Below are 17,993 nucleotides of genomic sequence, written 5' to 3' on the forward strand. Positions count from 1 at the left end.
CCAAGCGCCCTGATTGGTCCAGCTCAGGCCCTTTAGCATTAGCTAACCGGAAGTGTGAAACAACGGGCTCTGTCGTCACTTCCGTTCTGTGAAACGGAAACTGTCGAGTGCAAGAAATAGAGAAAAGCTGCGAGAGGTGATGCTCGGACGAATAAATTATCAACTAACCTAACAAAAACACTAAGGAGCTGTGTTCAGTTACCTACTTTTTATAACGCCCTATCGACGGAAGACCCGACCATGTCTGCCCAGGCTCAAATGCGAGCTCTGCTCGACCAGCTGATGGGAACAGCGAGGGATGGTGAGTCGCCGTCGCTGCTAGCTGAGCTAGCTAGCCAAGATGGAGCCACTGCTGAGGCTGGCTGCTGTTGGCGTGTGATGGCCAGACCTGCATGAATGGATAGACTGCCGAGGGCTGTGTGAAATTATGTAACGTTACACTTGAGAGGCATTTATGGAGTAAAGTCAGGATTTAATGTTTGCATTCAATTGGGCAAATTCTAATTTAAGATTTTGTTTCGCTTCTACTTCACGCAACGTTAACCAACTTCCCAGCTCGTAGCTAAGTTAGCTGGCGCTAATGTTTATTGTGAAGCAACGTAATTATTACGCGCTTTTCCGCCTACCACCGGACAGCGCATGATGCAAGTTGCTATTTAGTTATCAATTCAAGTGTAACAGGATGATGATGTCAACTCTGTGGCACATCATTCATAATACTTGGTGCACTAATAGGACACACAGGCGTGTTGGGCCTAGCAGCCGCGTCCCGGTGAACGGTACGGGAGCTCACAGGGCGTTCAACTGACTGTTTGATAGACTGAAATCTTTTCATACAACAAGTTTATTTGGTAAATGCAGATGTATGAATGATATGTACTTCAGCCATGTAATAAACGTCATCAGGCAAGAAGAAGATTCAAGTAAAACTGGTTAAGTTGGTTAAGCCGAGGTGGCTCAACCAGCTGTTTTGTTGACTGTTGAGTTCATTATCTCACAACAGAGCATCATCTGATGCCCTAAATCGGTTTAGTGTTTTTATTTATAAAGATTTTTATGTCACAATTGAATAACACGTAACTGTGTCAAGCTTCACAAAATGAAAATGCTGAAATAAAACTAAAGTACTTTAAATCTGTACTTCACAAAGCAATCTAATGACAGGTTGTAAATCTGTCTGAGATTTGCTGTTCAGGAGTCTGTATGGACCAGAGCAACGTGTGTATCAGCACAATTGCTTAGTATTTACATAAATTACACAATTTAACAGTGACCTCTATGTGAATTGGGTCTTTTGGGTGAACCGTCTAATGCAAATCTGTTTATAGAGTAAACTAATGTTGATTTGATCATGTAAATATAATCGTCAACGGCCTTCATGGGTGCTAAGACTTGATCAAATACAATTTTATGGTTCACTTAATGCCAATTTGATGCAAACATTAAATAGTAGTGCTGCTGGCAGGAAATGACAGTTAACTACTGTCCTGCCATTTATAAATCAGAGAGTCATAATGACACATGGTTGAATAAACCTAAAGCCCTGTGGATTGTCTTTAAAGTTAAGTCCATCTGTGCAGTAAGAGTGAATTTGTGTTGTGAGTTTGTGGGTGTATGTGTGATGAGATTGATATCAAATTCTTCCCGTACATTTGTTGCATACAAACTGAACAATTGTGGCCCCTTTATTTTATTCATTAAGGTTCAGTGTATCTTTGCCAGCCTACATCAATCTGCAAAGGAGTTGCAGAAAAGCCTCATGTTCATCGAGCCGTGAGTCACACATAATTTTTAAAGCTGTTATGATGAATATCCAAACAATTTGTTTGCCTTCCGGAAGTTATTGTAGCGTTTTTTTAATCACACAAATGGGTAAATCTTCAGTGGCACTAGATTTGCAATTTGGAGTACTATTGTGCAACTAGCTAAGACGTCTGATCGCGCTGAATCCAAACGAACACATCTCAGTTTTCCATTAGACGTCTGTTTTTCAGAAGGCAATTTTAGCAAACAGTCAAAGCAAAAACTTTGCACACATCATTTACAATCTGACTTGTGTATGACTCCCAACTTCTTACTACAGGTATGGGCAAGAAAACTGTTCCCATTTATACTTTTCTGCAGCGGGTTTAAAATTCTGCAGCTGAGGTCTTGAAGATGCAGAAGGGTACAGTATGTGGTGCAGATCGCAGTGTGTATAAACTAAATTTTTTTCCCTTGGATTTCTGTTGTATTTTATTTTCAATTTTTCATTGTTTTGTATTTGTAAAGGGCTTGGCTGGAACATTTGTCTGAAATGTTTACATTTCTTATCAAATCACATTAGACTAAACAACAATTTATCTTTTGCCTTTGTTGTGTCAGTCCTAGCTTAATCCTTTGCTCCACTGTACAGAGTGGATGTTGAGCCCGATCAACTGTAAAACTGATTTGAGGCTCTAATATTGAACGGTTGCCACATTTTAAAGGAGGTTTGGGTAAGGTAAGCACCAAGGATAACAGGTAGAACCACATACATGCAGAGCCACATGTAACTTCCAATGCTGACACATAAGTAAAGCTTGTTTGTTACCGGTAAATATTTTACACCAAGAAACCATGTGGAAAACCATGACAATTAAAATACCAGAATTGGTTTTCTCATTGACATGGAGTCCTTGAATTTCTGTAGAGACACATGTCTCCTCAAATATTTTTGTGTAATTGCTATATGTTGAAACACTGGATACCTCGCACCTGCTATCAAGTATGTGAGGTCTTTCTGACTGGTTGTGTTTTCAATTGTTTCAGGGGATGAGACGCGGCAGAGGGTCAAGTTCACTGATGAGCGGGTCTGCAAAAGTCATCTTCTGAACTGCTGTCCACATGACATCCTGTCTGGAACTGTAAGTTGAGTTAGGACCTAACTCAATTTTAACATGCTCAAATGTATTGAATTAAAAACACAGGATATAAGTGCTCTTGTTAGTAAAATTAAACTGAATACGCACAGTATGTTACCATGAACTCTGCAGCATCACTCACTGACCTTTTTGTGTTTTGGTGACAGCGTATGGACCTGGGAGAGTGCACCAAGATCCATGACCTGGCGCTTCGGGCAGATTATGAAATTGCCTCTAAGGAGAGAGATCTGTTCTTTGAGCTTGATGTAAGTGTTGACCTACTGTAACTAATACTAGTGTTCAATGTTTCCATATCCCAGAGTAAATTCTTAAATGTTGTGATTTTGTTTTAACGCTCAAAGTAAAAAGGTCGAATCCCTGTTCTCACTCAACAACAACAGACGTGTGTTGCCAAGGAACAGTATTAGTGTTTCCTTGAATCATTGTAGGTTAGGCCTAAAAATATTAGACCATTGTCTGTCTCAAGGATAGCTATGAAGACACTGATAGTGAAGCTGGCCCTGTACCAAACAGCAGTTGCTGAGCAACCACGGTTGTAAAAGAGATGATAAACTGAGCTTCTTGTTGAGGGAGTGAACAGTCATAATGCTGGTGCCCTTCAAGGCCATAAGATATTCAATCTCATCTTGGGGAGAATATAGGCATTGCATGAAATATACAATGTGACTTTGATTCATTTGATTACATGAATTTAATGTTAATATTTTGGTATATGATGGAATCTACACATGGATCAGTTTTGAGCTGGTTTATATCCACCCTGGATTAAGCGGCCATCATAAGTAGCAGTGACCTCGAATAGTGGACTATTCAATGATTCGGAGAGGTCTGATTCGACTTTCAACCTCATCGTCGCAAAATGTGGTTATGAAAAAAAAATTGGACCATTCTGAATATCCAGGGGTGCTCCCAGCTGCTGAACATCTGATTTTACATAGAATTTCTTTGTTTTCTTATAATATAAGTGAGCCTATTTACAAATATTACAGTGAGTGCTCGAGCACCGGTGCACTTGTCTCTCACTCATTCACTCTCTCTAAATTTGGGCCGAAAGTGTTATTTACAATATTAAACTAAGCACCTACATACTCACACACACCAATAAAAAGCACCGACCGTGGTGCTGTGACACTCGGCCCCTGAGCCGTCTTTATGAGCACTGATGCACATATCATGGCCACACAACGATGGGACTTTACTTTTCATTCGCCATACACACTCGTTAATCCACAGCACTAACTCATACTTGTCATCGTGACCCAAAAGAGAGACTGTGATATTAATGAGTGAGATCAGGAAAAGGATGGATGGAGAATGTCCTGTTATGTAATGACAACTAAAGAATTTGTTTATTCCGGTGTTTTAACTCTTTTCTCTGGAGTGGAAAAAGATGCCAATGAGATCCTGAATCAATGACGGAAAAAACAACATGATTCGACGATTAGTCAACAAAAGGCAGAATCTGACAAATCAAATTCGACTATGAAAATCCTTAGTTGAGGACACCACTAATCATAAGTAAAGCAGCTCACAGGATTTCCAGCATGTGTTTGATATACATTATAAGCAGTTAACTCTGCAACTCTTTTCTGTGAACGTGTTTTTTTAAGGCGGTGGATCACCTGGAGTCATTCATTGCTGACTGTGACCGGAGGACAGAACTGGCCAAGAAGCGCCTGGCTGAGACCCAAGAAGAGATCAGTGCTGAGGTGGCAGCAAAGGTGAGCAAACGTGTTTTTATAGACATTATGAAATGCATTCAATCTTTTGTTTCATACAAACAGATTCTTCAACTTTCTAATGTACCATCTAGTTTTCTAAGGTGTACGTTTTTTTCTAAGGTGTACGTTTTTTTTCTGGATTGTTGTAGGCAGAGAAGGTTCATGAGCTGAATGAGGAAATAGGGAAACTCCTGGCCAAGGCTGAACAGCTGGGAGCTGAGGGAAATGTGGATGAGGCCCAGAAGGTTCTGCAGGAAGTGGAGAAGGTCCGCACCAGGAAGAAGGATGCAGAGGTATGGGAGGAGAACTGAGGAGAAACCTGCAGCTTAGTCCAATGTGACACTTTCTTCTATCAGTCGTTGGATCTTCTGATCCCTCAACATCTCTCTTCTCCTCGGTGTCTCCTCAGGAGGAGTACAGAAACTCGATGCCGGCCTCCAGCTTCCAGCAGCAGAAGCTTCGGGTGTGTGAGGTGTGCTCCGCTTACCTCGGCCTCCATGACAACGACCGCCGTTTGGCTGACCATTTTGGTGGGAAGCTTCACCTGGGCTTCATCCAGATCAGAGAGAAACTGGACCAATTAAAGGTACATGTCATCTTGTCTTACCATGTAGACCTTCTAATTGAATGCACGTATATGTGGGAATGATTAATAGAAAACATGCAGGAAAGAAAAGGCCAATAAGTATGAATTTAAGTTGACCTCGTGTCTAATTGTTATTCTGAATAGAAAACTGTGGTGGACAAGCAGGAGAAAAGGAATCAGGAGCGCCTAAAGAGACGAGAAGAGAGGGAGAAGGAGGAAAGGATGAGGAAGAGGTGGGTGCAGACGTTTAACGTCCTAATGACATTCCTGGAAGTTCAATTGTTGTTTGATGTGCGTCTGTTACTGTCTCTAAGTGTTTTGTCATCTGTTCCTCTTGTAGGACCAGATCTCGGAGCAGAGAGCATAGAAGGTAAGAACATCGCATCGTCCGTCCACCTGCATTTTAAATCACTTCACCTCATGAAGGAGATTATCTAACATCCTGTCCGTCTCATTGATCAGGTCCCGTTCTCGTGACCGCAGGAGGAGACGCTCGCGCTCCACATCACGAGACAGGCGCCGCTCGCGCTCGCGCTCCAGGGAGAGGAGGAGGCGGCATCGCAGCCGCAGCCGCTCCCGCAGCCGAGGCCACCGTCACAGCCACGAGCAGAGCTCCAGACACAAGTACGCAAAACAAACACACACACGCACCAAATGCAAACAGCATTTTATCTCCTGTCCACTTCTCCTTTGTCGCCGTTGCACTTTCAGAGATTACGTGTCTTTTGCTTTACACACTGTAATATTTTTAGCTGTGCTTAGTCAGTCCTGTCCCTGTTTAGACTGTTTCAAAAGGACAGGACAGGAGACAGACATGTTGTGACAAGAAATGGAGGACGTAGGTGTGGGTGTGGGAACTTGTTTCTTATTTGATTACGTCACCAGCAGTCGATGCCAAAATAATTACTACTATTACTTACACCAGGCGCATGTTTTGACAGAAGAGTCTGTTCTCTTTTGTCTTTTGGTAAAAGTACTGCACTTGACTGGTCGTGAGTCTGAAACCAACCGCTTTAGGCCGACGATCTTCATCTGCTAGAGGTTGTAATTCACACTTGTTTTTCTACTGTGTGCTTGTATTTGTCTCACCTCACTATGTCTGTCCCCCAGGTCGTCCAGGGACCGAGAGCGCTCATCCAGAGACAGGTCACGGGAGCGGGACAGGAGGGACGGCATGAACGGCAGGTCGGACTCCCGCCGGGCAGACGACAGAGACACCGGGGATCTCTGAAGACCAAACTCCATCCACCGCCGACACACAAATCTCCTCCTGTCTCCCTCACCTGTCCTGTCTGTTTATAGTAACCTAATGTTACACACAGTCCTTGCCTTGACCCCTCTGTTCTCCCGCCTGCCTCCTTTCTTTGCTTTTCCAGTTAATGCAGCCGACCCAGAGTGTACACACACCTGAAATATTGTATGGAGTCACTTATCTAGCATCCAGATATATCAGATTGCATTTGGATGGCAGGAATAGTTATTGATCAGTAGTGGAGTGTATTGTAATATCCACATCTGTAATTTGGTGGCTGTCTGTCCAACACATCCCATGTCTTGTTCTAAACTACCCTACAATGATTCCAACAAACAAGAAAAGCAAACATGGACTGATGTTCTGCTGGACTAAAGCATAAAATGGATTTCATGCATATACTTTTGTTATCAACCGATGGTCTTTTTGATACAGAATCTGTCTGTAAATATGTTTGGGCCTACTGATTGTCATGGTCTGAAGAGCCTCGTCCCATTTAAGAAGTTGTATTTTGTTCTTTCTCCCCTGCTTGAGTGCAGCAGTTCTTGAATGTCTGCCCATATACGTCTCCAGTACTTAGTTTGCTGACGCTCCAGGTGAAGATTTAGGAAGTCAATTCAAAACCACAAGGGTTTGACATTGATAGCATTAGTAACAATCTTGTGTCCCTTATTGCCCACTTTTTTTAAAAACCAACTTCTATGTTCAGTCGAGACTTTGGCCAGTTTAAGTAAATGTTTGGTTTGAGTTTGTATTGGTCACAGGTCTCCTGTTTTTATTTGTTGTAGTTTGATTTTTTTTTTTTTTTCTATTTTTAACTAAGACATGGTAACTTCAGAGTTAGCGTTGGCATGTGATGCAGTAGGCTCAGAAAGTCAATTGTGAGATTCACTGCTAAAGCTGTGTACACCTTTTTTGTGTCAAGTCAAATGGAAATTTTGGCCCAATTTGAGCAAATCCCCTCATGAGTAGATTTATACTGAAATGCTAACAGATTTTAATGAATGCATTGCTTTACCTAATGTGTGAAGTCATATCTGTTTATGTTCTGCTGGAAATCTTTCTTTAAAGTCTGAATTAAACAATCCCACCATTTTAATTTTTATTGTGTCCAGACATGTTAATCATGGTATTTTACAAAGATAAATACATTTCATTTAAGTTAGTCTGAGATTATAAGGCAGAAATGGGACAGTGACAAGCTGTTCACATTAAAACAACAGAATTTACAAATGGCGTTCTTAATGTTCAGATATCCAGTCTGCACAGCACCTGCTTGTATAAACACTTGAAGTAATGATGTGATAATCTATATGATGGTCAACTAACACGTATTTGTTCTCGGGTAAATATAATTCATTTGAGTTGTCGGCCCAGATGAGCACAGTCCTTCACCTGAAACTCTCCATGATGTGGACTCACAATGTGCTGCTCTCTAGTTTCAGATCAACCTTCAGTTTCTGTTTCTCCATGACTGCCTCCAACTCCGTGGCCCTCCTGGCATCCTGTAAGAAAAAAGAGAAAGGAAGTCAGTGTCTTTGGTCTTTTAAATACCAAATATCCTGCGTAATATCCTCATGATGGAGCATAAACAGTTATTAATATGTGTGAATAGAGACCTTGGTGTTAAATACTTTTTTCACTCATCTACACAATCCAAAACCTTTCAGGATAAAGCCATGTTACATCAGCAATATGGCCCATTAGCTATTAAATGTTTTTCTCTACATGTGATATTGGCCTATTAACAACTAACTTCTAATAGTTAATACTACTATCTGGTTTTTTTGTTTGTTTTTTTCAATGATCAAGAAATACAACTTTACATGATCTTGGTTAAAATAAAGCAGATAACACTATAATTGGTGTTTTTCTCAGGCAGGATGAACAGGTGATTTTTCTCTTAGTGTGACTGCAGATGAGAAGTGGAAAAGCTGTAAAGCTTCATGGGTGGACTGAGTTTTGCTGTGGTCGTTGTGTGTATTTGATTATTTTAAAGAAGACTTAAGTCTCTATAGTGGCTTCGCTGACAAAAATACTTCAAACTGCATCTTCCTGTCCAGCTTGAATGGATCGGTGACTCAAACAATGGCTTCTTTAATGGCAATTTTTTCCTGCACACACTTGCATTGTGTTCACGCTGAAATGAAGATCCTTTTTCCTCATATTTACCTCCAGCAGTGCTTTCTGCACAGCCAGCTGACTGTACACTCTGGCGCCCTCGTCTGGAATCACAGCTCGCAGCTCGTCCTTGTTGAGGGAGAAGAGCTGGGCGCCGGTCAACACCCCCAGACATGACACCGTCCTGAGGGAAACACAACAGAGTTGACTCCACACAGCAACCTCTCACCTGGAGTTCCCTCCATGTCCATTAACACTTATTAACCACAGTCGGTATGAAGGGAATGCGGTCATTTGTCTTGACCTCTTAATGAATAAACGCAGCACGTTGGCAGCGCTCCAGTGTTTACACAGCATGTGGATAATCTGGTGTGTGGTCAGAAGCTGAGGTCCACTCACGGTTCACTGAAGCCTTTTCCTCTGAGCCACTCGGCCACCTCGTCTGGAGGAGAGTGGTAGTTGAGAGGCACGGTGGTCTCTGCGGAGCGGGGGATGACCAGGGGTTTGTTTAGACCGGCCTTTCCATTGGTCAGCCTCTGGAGCAGCTCGTCATTCACCAGCATCACTGAAAAGATGGAGGGTGATAGAAGTGAGGGCGACATGGAAGCTGTTCACGCTCAGGTGATAACATCTCTGCATAATGGTATTTGTACCATGTTGTGCTTTGTTTTTGTTCCTGTCCTTGTCTAATGTTGTTTTTGTGTGAGGACTGCAGATGGAAATTAACCTTAGAGCTAAATCTGGTGTATTTACATATTGTAGCTATGTTCATGAATCCCATTACAAATAAAAAAAAAAATGAAATAAGCGGTGGCAAAAAAATACATGCGCACTAGTTCTGCTTCACACAACTTAAACAACTTTCATTTCAGGTTTAACTGTATGTTTTTATGTGCCAGATTTCATTTTTACCTACTAATGAAATCACATTTTGATTTGAATTCAACTTTGTTTTAACCATAAGCCTCTAAATTGCTCTTGTAAACATGAATATTCTGCTTTTATTTCATTTTGGTCTGTTATAGCTCAAATTAAAGTTTGAACAAAATCAAATCCATAACAACTATCCAGAACATCTTGTTGGCCTCATATTTGAGACCTTTATCATAAAGTTTTACTGTTTTTCCCCTAATTGAAAGTTTGAATTTTGGTTTTGTCCTCTTATTGTTGAGATGGGACCAGTTAATATTGTTTTAAGTCTGTAGCGCTACGTCTGTTTATCATAGAAATCAAGTTTTTATAATGTTTAAAAAATACAAGTAATAGTATTGTTTTTAGCCATCTATTATTCCTTTCAATCACACACACAGTAACTGTGAAGTAGGACAGTCGTTACCTGTACCCTCTGTTCTAACCCTCTTATCAGAGCCTGTATGTGGCACACCCAGGTCTCCCACACAGAACCCATGTAGCTTCCTACCTTTATCAGTGTCCTCTGCGCCCGGTATGTGTTGGCTGTACGGCGGTAAGCTGCGTGGACGCTGCGGTGAGTGGGTGGAGGCCTGGGGCAGGGCAGGAGGAGGGGGGCTGGGTGGTACCGAGGAGGAAGTCACAACCAGGGGAGGCGCAGCGGGGACCTGCAGGAATGTGGAGAGAATGTTACACTGGAATTCACTCAGGTATGCACAGGTGAGAGCGATGCCTGTGCACCTGTGAGGTTCAGGTGTGTGTGTGTGTGTGTGTGTGTCTCACATTGGGGGGTTTGTTGGTGACGGGGCTGTCTATGTGAGCTACAGGCTCCAGGATGTTGAAGGGGACAAAGCCGATCTGGTTGAACCGATTACGACACTTCCACCAGCGCTTAGAGGATTCAATCACCTGTCAGGCAGAGGAGCTGCTGTCAGTCACTCAACAACTGTATGTTTCCTAAAAAAACATCATCTAAACTATTAACATTAATCACAGTATGTGTCTGTATCTACAGAGCAGGTCTGACTCTAACATCCTGAGATCACTCGGTGAATGCACCATGAGCACATTTAACTGTGTAACTGTGCATGAATGACTTGACTTTATTACCTCGAGCGTTTCCCCCTGCTGCACTGAGAGCTCGCTGCTGTTCCTGGCTATGAAGTCGTAACTGCATCTGTAGATTCTTTCATTCTCTGGTGGGAGTGAGCCGCCATCTCTGAGAGAGAAAGGAGAGAGGCTGTTACCGTGGAGCTGAGGTAAGTGAACAGAGGTGATAAATTTGCTTCGTTAAGTCGACTTACGTTTCATCTTTGACTCTGGTGTCAGGAGAGACGACGGGCTGAGGAGGCTGCTGTGGCTGTTGCTGCTGCTGGTGAAAAGAGACAGACATTCATGACGACAAAACACACACACAAGACTATAAACATGGAGAGAATAAGAAGACGAGGTACTAAAGTGGTTGACAAAATAAAAGTACGAAAAGTCTTACAGCATTTTCCATAAGATGATAAATTCATATTCATAAGTACAAGTCCATATACTGGTTTACAGCCAATGACAGGACAGGATACTTAAAAGAAGAACAAACAGCAGCTGAGGGAAAGTGCCATGAGGGCCAGACGGGTCTTTTTTCACAAGGGTTCAAACAGGTTTGTAAATGGAGTGTCAGCATGTATTTTAATACCACTGAAAACAACACACACCCAGTTCAAAATTTGAATGAACTAATGCACCTAACACTGCACAAGAAGAAAGCAGAGAAAATCCCCATGTTAACTGCATGAATCCTATTGTCAAGACTGGATTATTAAGCAATGGCCACTTTCCATGTTAAAGAAAATCCATTCTCCACTATACTTCAGTTTTAAGTACTTTAAAGAAAAATACTTCAGTTGTAAGTACTTTAAAGAAAAATACTTCAGTTTTAAGTACTTTAAAGGAAAATTATTTTAGTACATGAACTTGTACCTTTTTATTTTTTTTATTTTTTATTTTATTTTGTGTACTTTTCTCTTTTGACACAGACCTTGTCTAACCTACATCGTGTGCAGGTATTCCATACCTCTTGTTTGACTCGGAGGTCTTCATGTTTGTGCTGTGACTCGACCGGATCCTCCCAAACCTGCCCGTCTGCCCTCAGGGCCTCTGGCTTCCAGCCGTCCAAGAACACGGGGGTGTACGGGGCCACGGGTCCTCTGAGCTGAGACCTGAGAGACAGAGAAGAGCCGCTGCATTCAATCACAGTTAAAGAGTTCATCCCATTTTTAGCAAGCTTATACCAATGGTTACATTTTGTACCAATGCAAAACACCTCCAATGAGTGGGAAATATGGAGATGGATACATTGGGGTATTGAACAGTGATCAGTGGAGAACCGCCATCGATTGGGATGTGAATGAGTGGTGATAATATGCCTCCATAAAGCTCCATAAACAATGAGAAAAAATAGTAGAGACAAATGAGTCTAAACATCCAATAGGATAAGACGAAACTACCATGGCAACTAACCTCCAGAGTTAAGGCAGAGTTAAGTGAACCCTAACCCTATCTGTGTTAGCTGGTGGTCCTGGTTGCTACTGACCGAGGGAGTGTCCAGTTGGGTCCCAGAGACGTCCACAGCTGCCTCTCCTCCTCGTTCAGGTTGTCTTGTAGAAGGGACACGGCCGAGTTGGTCAGGGCGGGGCTGGACACCGAGGCTCCGAGACTCGGTCCCCCTGTCGTCTTCACCATCTGTCCGACACCCAGACGAGACAAAAACCTGCGTTAGTGCCCCGAGTCTGCAAGAACAAAAGCCTGAAGCCAACACTGAACACTGTGACTGATTTCTCTCGGTTGAGCACCGACAATTGAAACACAGAGACACAAAAGCCTCATGGATACAACCACAATACATGAGAGGAGACACACACAGTCCCAGTATGAGGTTGCATGTTTCCTTTCAGGTGTGCCAAAATACACAAATCAAACACACCCTTTGACTGTCTTTGGACTGATTCATGCATGAATGGAAAAACCAAAGCTATTAATGTTATGTCACCAACATCAGCTGAGACACTCCTCTTTTTTTGAGCTTGGTTAAATATTCCTTGGATTAAATTTTCTCTGTTTCTACTGACAGAATTTCAAAATAAGGCTACGTTATTGTTATGGCTTTAATGTGAAAGTCTATGAATCCTACTTGAAACACAAATAAGTAAATGCCATTAGAACTAATATCTTGTCATTCAAGTATATAAATCAGTAATTCTCATTGTTTTTAAAGGAAGTCAGGACAGAGACGACTGGAATACAGAAATCCTCTAATTCAAAGCAGCAGTCAGGGAACAGCAGCGGCGGTGAGGCCAGTTTGGCAACACAAATCTGAACCAAATGTGTTGGGAAGTCTGCAATAAAAGGCAGAGAGCAACCACTGCCACGCAAACAAGAGCAAATACTTAACAAGTGCTGCATTTATTAAGTGTTTGGTGTTTGAATGAGGCGATCACAGAGGGAGCCTCCCTGTGTAAACACCCAGGGAACTTCAAGTTTCTGGCAACAGCGCTCAGCTACACTGATGACTTGTCCATTATTTTGACTTGACACATGCCAACACCTTCGCGCCCAGTGACATGTGTTAGATCATGACGTGATCTCTTCGACTCTCTCTCCACCTTTATCTTCTTTTTTTATCTGCACCCATATAGTAAATGACGTGTCACCATGAGACACGAGGATGCTGGATTTATTTTTAAGACGTGGGTCATGTCCCACCCTGACTGTTCTGTCTGCGCTGCTATAAAAGACAAGACCTTGTGTTTACAGCAATAGCAACAACAGGTGTTGCCCCCACAAGCCTGGCTGGGGGACACGGAGAGGTTAGGACACTCACCATGTCCAAAGGTTTGAACACATGATGAACCAGCTCCTCTGATGAAGGGTTGGAGATGGTTGATTTCAGACGGCCCTATGAAGAAAAAAACCTGGAATTTAACACAACGTGGTGCAGGGAGACAAAACAGAAGAGTGACCTGAGTGAATACACACCAGTAGGCTGAAAGAATATTTGAATTTCTGGAAGATGTCTATGAATTCCTCTTCTGGTGGGGGCTGGGCCTTTGCAGCAAGTAAATCTTCTGTTGTTCGGTGTCAGAGATGTGCAAAATAGAAATGGGTTGTCATGACAGAAAGTTGCATTCAATCAAACTGAAACTGAGAATCTTTTTTTTCTTTTCTTTTCATTACCTTCAGCGGTTTGCTTTTTACTTTTCCTCTTTTTCTTCTTCCTCTGGCTCAGCACCGTGGCAGCCTCGGCTGTCTGCTGCAGCCTGGCCATGAAGTTCTCGATGTCGTCAAAACAGTGATTGAGGATCGCCTGGGGGAGGAAGAGGAGGAAGAGGAGGAAGAGACAGAGCCGGTCTGAGAAGTCGTCCAGAGGTGAGACACTGAGGAGGCGTGAAGGTGATGAGGAGACCTTACCACTTCTCTCTCTGCTCGCAGGAAAGACACATCGGGCTCGCCGTTCACAGCGCTGGCTGCCGGGGGAGAGAGGAGAGGATTGAGTGGATCCATTTTCATTCACGGCCCTTGGTGTTTGCTGCATTTGGAATTCCTGCCCCGTTTTCTTACCCCTGAAACCCACCCCCTCTTACAAACACAAACACACAAAGCAATCTCTGTGCTCCAGAGCCTTTAACTTTAAATACCTCTGTGTCTCTCACTTCTTTCCCTTCTTCTCGCCCTCTCATCCTCTCAAATCTCACCCAATACTTCAACAGCGACTTCTACTCTCACATGTTATTCACATGAAAAAAAAAAAACTCTTTGTTTCTCACCTCTGGGTCCAGGGTAAGGTGGAGGGTTTACTGGTGGGGGGTTGGGGGCTTGTGCGATGGGGTGATGTGGGATCTCATAGGGGTCGATCATCTCTCCACCACTCTGAGGAAGCCTGGAGGAAGAGAGGAGAGTTTGCATCCTTCCTGCTGCACTATTGCAGGTAACACACCTCAGGGAGTCAAACACACTTTCAGGAAACCCCCATTTGGACCGTCAGACGAGCTCATCCTTATTCCAAGAGCCTCTGAGAGTGGCTACAGCCTCAGAGAGCAGTCACAGCACAGACAAAGCTCTCCTTCATCAGCAAACACATAATGTGGTGTCACTGAAATTCAATCCTGCAGCCCTTATCCCACTATCAAAGACTGTAAACAGTAAACCTGTGCTAACTCATGACTCTGCCTCACACTGCACACAACACTTTGCTTCGATCTAAACTCCTCTAATTAAACGACAGGTCGGTTTAAAATGCAAAATACAAAGATGTAGGTGGAAAAAAATACTTGTGTATGTTTTCCCACCCACAGCACACACATATAAACTTTACGCAAATACCTCGGAGTGCTGACTCGGACTTCCGCCACTGCATCACTGAATCTGCGCTTAAACAACCTGTCTGTCTGTCTGTCTGTCTGTCTGTCTGTCTGTCTGTCTGTCTGTCTGTCTGTCTGTCTGTCTGTCAGACTCTTACCACATTAGTTTGTCCTTCACTCGTCCTTTAGAAAGAAACAGTTTTAAAAGCAGGTGATCTGTTCAGGCGGCGATCAGGCACTCTGTCTCCGTCATCCCTCTGCTCGCTCTCCCTCTCTGCGCTCCGTCACAATGGCCTTGTTATCTCTGTCACACCTTCTTAAGTTATGTAGAAACTGGTAAAACTAGTCTCTCTCTCTCTCTCTCTCTCTCTCTCTCTCCCTCAGCTGTTTACACCTGCCTCTCTCCCTCCCTCCCTCCCTCCCTCCCTCTCTGTTTCTCTTTCAGACAGGTGGATGACTGCTATGATTCAGTGGAAAATGAAACATAAAGGGAATTAATGGAAGAAAGCAAACAGTTTAATGGGAGATGGTTGAATTATCACCATTATCATCCGTGTTTGTCCTTCGTTTGGCTGCATGTCTGTTTCTAATTTGGCTGTCCACCATCCTCATCCAATACAATATGGCAGCACAAAGACAGAAACGTACCATCTTCCATTAAAACCAACAAGAATTGTTGTTCTAATCTAATCTAATTATAATAATAAGACAAAGGGACTGTGCTCTTAAAAACTAGGCTTCCTTAGAGAACCATCATCATCAGGTCAGTGGTTTCCAGGTAAAAGTGTGTGTTGGTGTTACTCCAGTGTAGGGCGTACCTGAGAGTATCTGGCAGTTTCTTATTCCTAGATGAATCTGCAACCGCGTGTGTGATGTCGTCACAGATTTCTTCTGCCTGTGAGAATAAAAGAAATAAAATTTTAAAAAATGTGGAAGTGGCATCACTTGTAAAACCTGAACCCTGTTTACGACTCAAACTGACACTGTGAGTCAGTCAGGCTGGGAGGCTGCCCAGCTGTTATTACTCACCTTCACCATCTCACAGTTGAAGAAGAGAATGTCAGGTTTCATCTGGTCTTCACTCTGGCAGATTAACATGAGGAGGGATGGGAAGTGTTTGTCTGAGTTGACGGCGTCACATCTGTAGATGGATTTGAAGGAGTATTTCTCCAGCTCGTCCTGCAGGGGTGGATCACAGTTAGGTTTATTATAGCCTACATGCAAATATAAAACCACAGGAACTCTGTGTTGTAACTGCCCCCCCTGCAGGCCCCATCAACACCTCTCACCTGGCTCTGTATGTCTCGGAGATGAAGGGCCACTTCTCCAACATCCAGGTACATCTGTTGACTCCACAGCTTTTTGTTCTGAGCCAGGAAGGAGAGACGGGACTTGGCCTCCTCCACGCCCTGCACATCCCCGTCCTGCAGCGAGAACGTCAGCAGGTGCTGGAAGGAGAGAGGAGAGCGTTAGGATGAGGCAGCGATAAAAACATCAATCATAGTGTGATTGATGTTGACCAACAGAGGAAACAGGTTGACTCAAGGTGCAGCGTGACTCACGTTAACCAGATATCGGGAGATGTTTGTCATCCTTTGTCCACTGTGCCAGCTTCCTACGAGCAGACCGATGGAGAGGATCAGAAAACGTTTTCAGGTGCAGCCACAAAGGGTGTCACAGTATCTTGACCCACTTAGACATTTAGATGGACCATTCGATACGGATGGCGTTGTTTCAAGACGGGAACTTTCATCTTAGCCAGTCTCTCCGAGCCAACACGTTCCCATGAAAACAACATTTCCATTCAAATTTTTCCCTCCCCCTGTGTGAGTCTACGTCAGCCTGTGCCTGCCTCCGCTTCACTGGCCTGGGATTACGCTGTGTGAGTGAGCCGCCCAACCAGTCTGACGACAGTACAGTATCTCACCACTCAATCTCTCTGTAGCTCAGTGGCCATCAATACTGGGATCAATGATACCGAGACAGTAAACGTTCAGTATCACTTACTTAAGAGTAAGTAAGAGTTGACCAAAGTGTGTTTCCATTTTATTCCTTCATACAGTCAGAGCCAAACTGGTGAGGTTGGAGTCATACTTACATCATCAAGGCCTACTAGGTTGAAGTGGCCAAAAATAGAGTGGTAATAGGTGGACACTATTCATTAAGTTAGAAAGGAAACACTTTAAAAATGTTGACAAAAGTCCTAAATCAGCAACTAAAAGTTCATGCCATATATTTTTAAAGTTGGAAGGCAATGAACCTGAACACATCACCCTGATAAAAACCCTTCAAAAACCACCTTATCAGCCAAATGTAGACATAAAAAGATAAAATAGAAAACAGAGGTTTTAAGTGTTACCAGTTACCAGATGGATGACTGGAAATTGACTTTTTATCAACTTACCAATGCTGGAAGGCTTCCACTGCTGTATTCCTGATGTTAACAGCTGTGTGTGTGTCTGTGTGTCTTTGTCCTGAGTAAAACCTGTCCTGCCTCTCTGTGGAGTCCCCTGCTCCACTGAGAGCTTTTACAGAGCACAGTTGTGTCACCTTGTGCAGTCCCGCCCATGTGTCCCAGCCCAGGTTACAGATAAAAGGTATTTACTCTTTCCCCTTCCTGCACACTCTCACATTAACAAGTATGTGTGGTATTTTTAGAGAATGGGGGACACATCATTAAACTACATTTACTGTAGAGAGTTAGGGTGTATTATAAGCCGGTTCCAATTTGTCCAATATTTTCATACTTTGCCTAATGTGTCAGTCAGTAATGTTAGGAATGTGGTGTACGGTGGCCTTGAGAGCTCAGTGCACTGCAACCTTAAAAAAAACAAAAAAACCCCGCAAATACACGAATGTGCTACAGTTTCATCAATTTGACAATGCAAAAGCTGCAAAAATTCAAAACATAGCAGACGTGTTTCTAACAACACAAAAAAGTGATGGACCCGGCAGTTTGTTTTGTTATAATAATATCGCTGTATGTACTGTACTTTAATTCTGACACGTATGTTATTATCTCACAGGGCCCCACCCAGGTCCATCACTTTGTACATTGTATTGTGAGATAAAGTTGTTTGAATGTGTAGCATGTTTGTGTCTTTGCAAGTGTTGCCTTAAATTCCAGTGCATTGAGCTCTCAGAGCCACTGTA

At 43.0% G+C, this 17,993-nt stretch overlaps 2 protein-coding genes across 6 annotated transcripts; one reads left to right on the plus strand and one right to left on the minus strand.

Moving 5' to 3' along the window:
• The first annotated feature begins 90 nt into the window (after positions 1–90).
• On the plus strand, positions 91–7,561 carry luc7l (LUC7-like (S. cerevisiae)). 4 transcript variants are annotated; one of them, XM_085761868.1, is made up of 12 exons: positions 91–301; positions 1,703–1,773; positions 2,084–2,167; positions 2,791–2,885; positions 3,050–3,148; positions 4,514–4,624; positions 4,774–4,917; positions 5,034–5,210; positions 5,355–5,443; positions 5,551–5,580; positions 5,673–5,834; positions 6,321–7,561. In XM_085761868.1, exons 3-12 carry the CDS (start codon positions 2,158–2,160, stop codon positions 6,439–6,441), a joined length of 1,038 nt encoding a protein of 345 aa, XP_085617994.1. In that variant the 5' UTR covers positions 91–301; positions 1,703–1,773; positions 2,084–2,157; the 3' UTR covers positions 6,442–7,561. The 4 variants fall into 4 exon arrangements, with proteins under 4 accessions (XP_085617994.1, XP_085617995.1, XP_085617996.1 ...); XM_085761869.1 differs by having other exon boundaries at positions 2,125–2,167; XM_085761870.1 differs by lacking the exon at positions 2,084–2,167.
• On the minus strand, positions 7,542–17,352 carry LOC146967978 (epidermal growth factor receptor kinase substrate 8-like protein 1). 2 transcript variants are annotated; one of them, XM_085761866.1, is made up of 19 exons: positions 17,245–17,352; positions 16,403–16,455; positions 16,130–16,288; positions 15,870–16,019; positions 15,659–15,735; positions 14,307–14,419; positions 13,951–14,006; positions 13,717–13,846; positions 13,519–13,607; positions 13,364–13,438; positions 12,077–12,225; positions 11,558–11,702; positions 10,797–10,861; positions 10,603–10,711; positions 10,276–10,401; positions 10,004–10,160; positions 8,983–9,148; positions 8,635–8,767; positions 7,542–7,967 (listed from the first exon to the last, which is right to left on the minus strand). In XM_085761866.1, exons 2-19 carry the CDS (start codon positions 16,430–16,432, stop codon positions 7,881–7,883), a joined length of 2,016 nt encoding a protein of 671 aa, XP_085617992.1. In that variant the 5' UTR covers positions 16,433–16,455; positions 17,245–17,352; the 3' UTR covers positions 7,542–7,880. The 2 variants fall into 2 exon arrangements, with proteins under 2 accessions (XP_085617992.1, XP_085617991.1); XM_085761865.1 differs by having other exon boundaries at positions 10,797–10,852; positions 17,245–17,351.
• Positions 17,353–17,993: the final 641 nt, after the last annotated feature.

This window comes from Trachurus japonicus, chromosome 19 (assembly GCF_045865225.1).
Source record: "Trachurus japonicus isolate A0001 chromosome 19, Traja_1.0".
Lineage (NCBI taxonomy): Eukaryota > Metazoa > Chordata > Actinopteri > Carangiformes > Carangidae > Trachurus > Trachurus japonicus.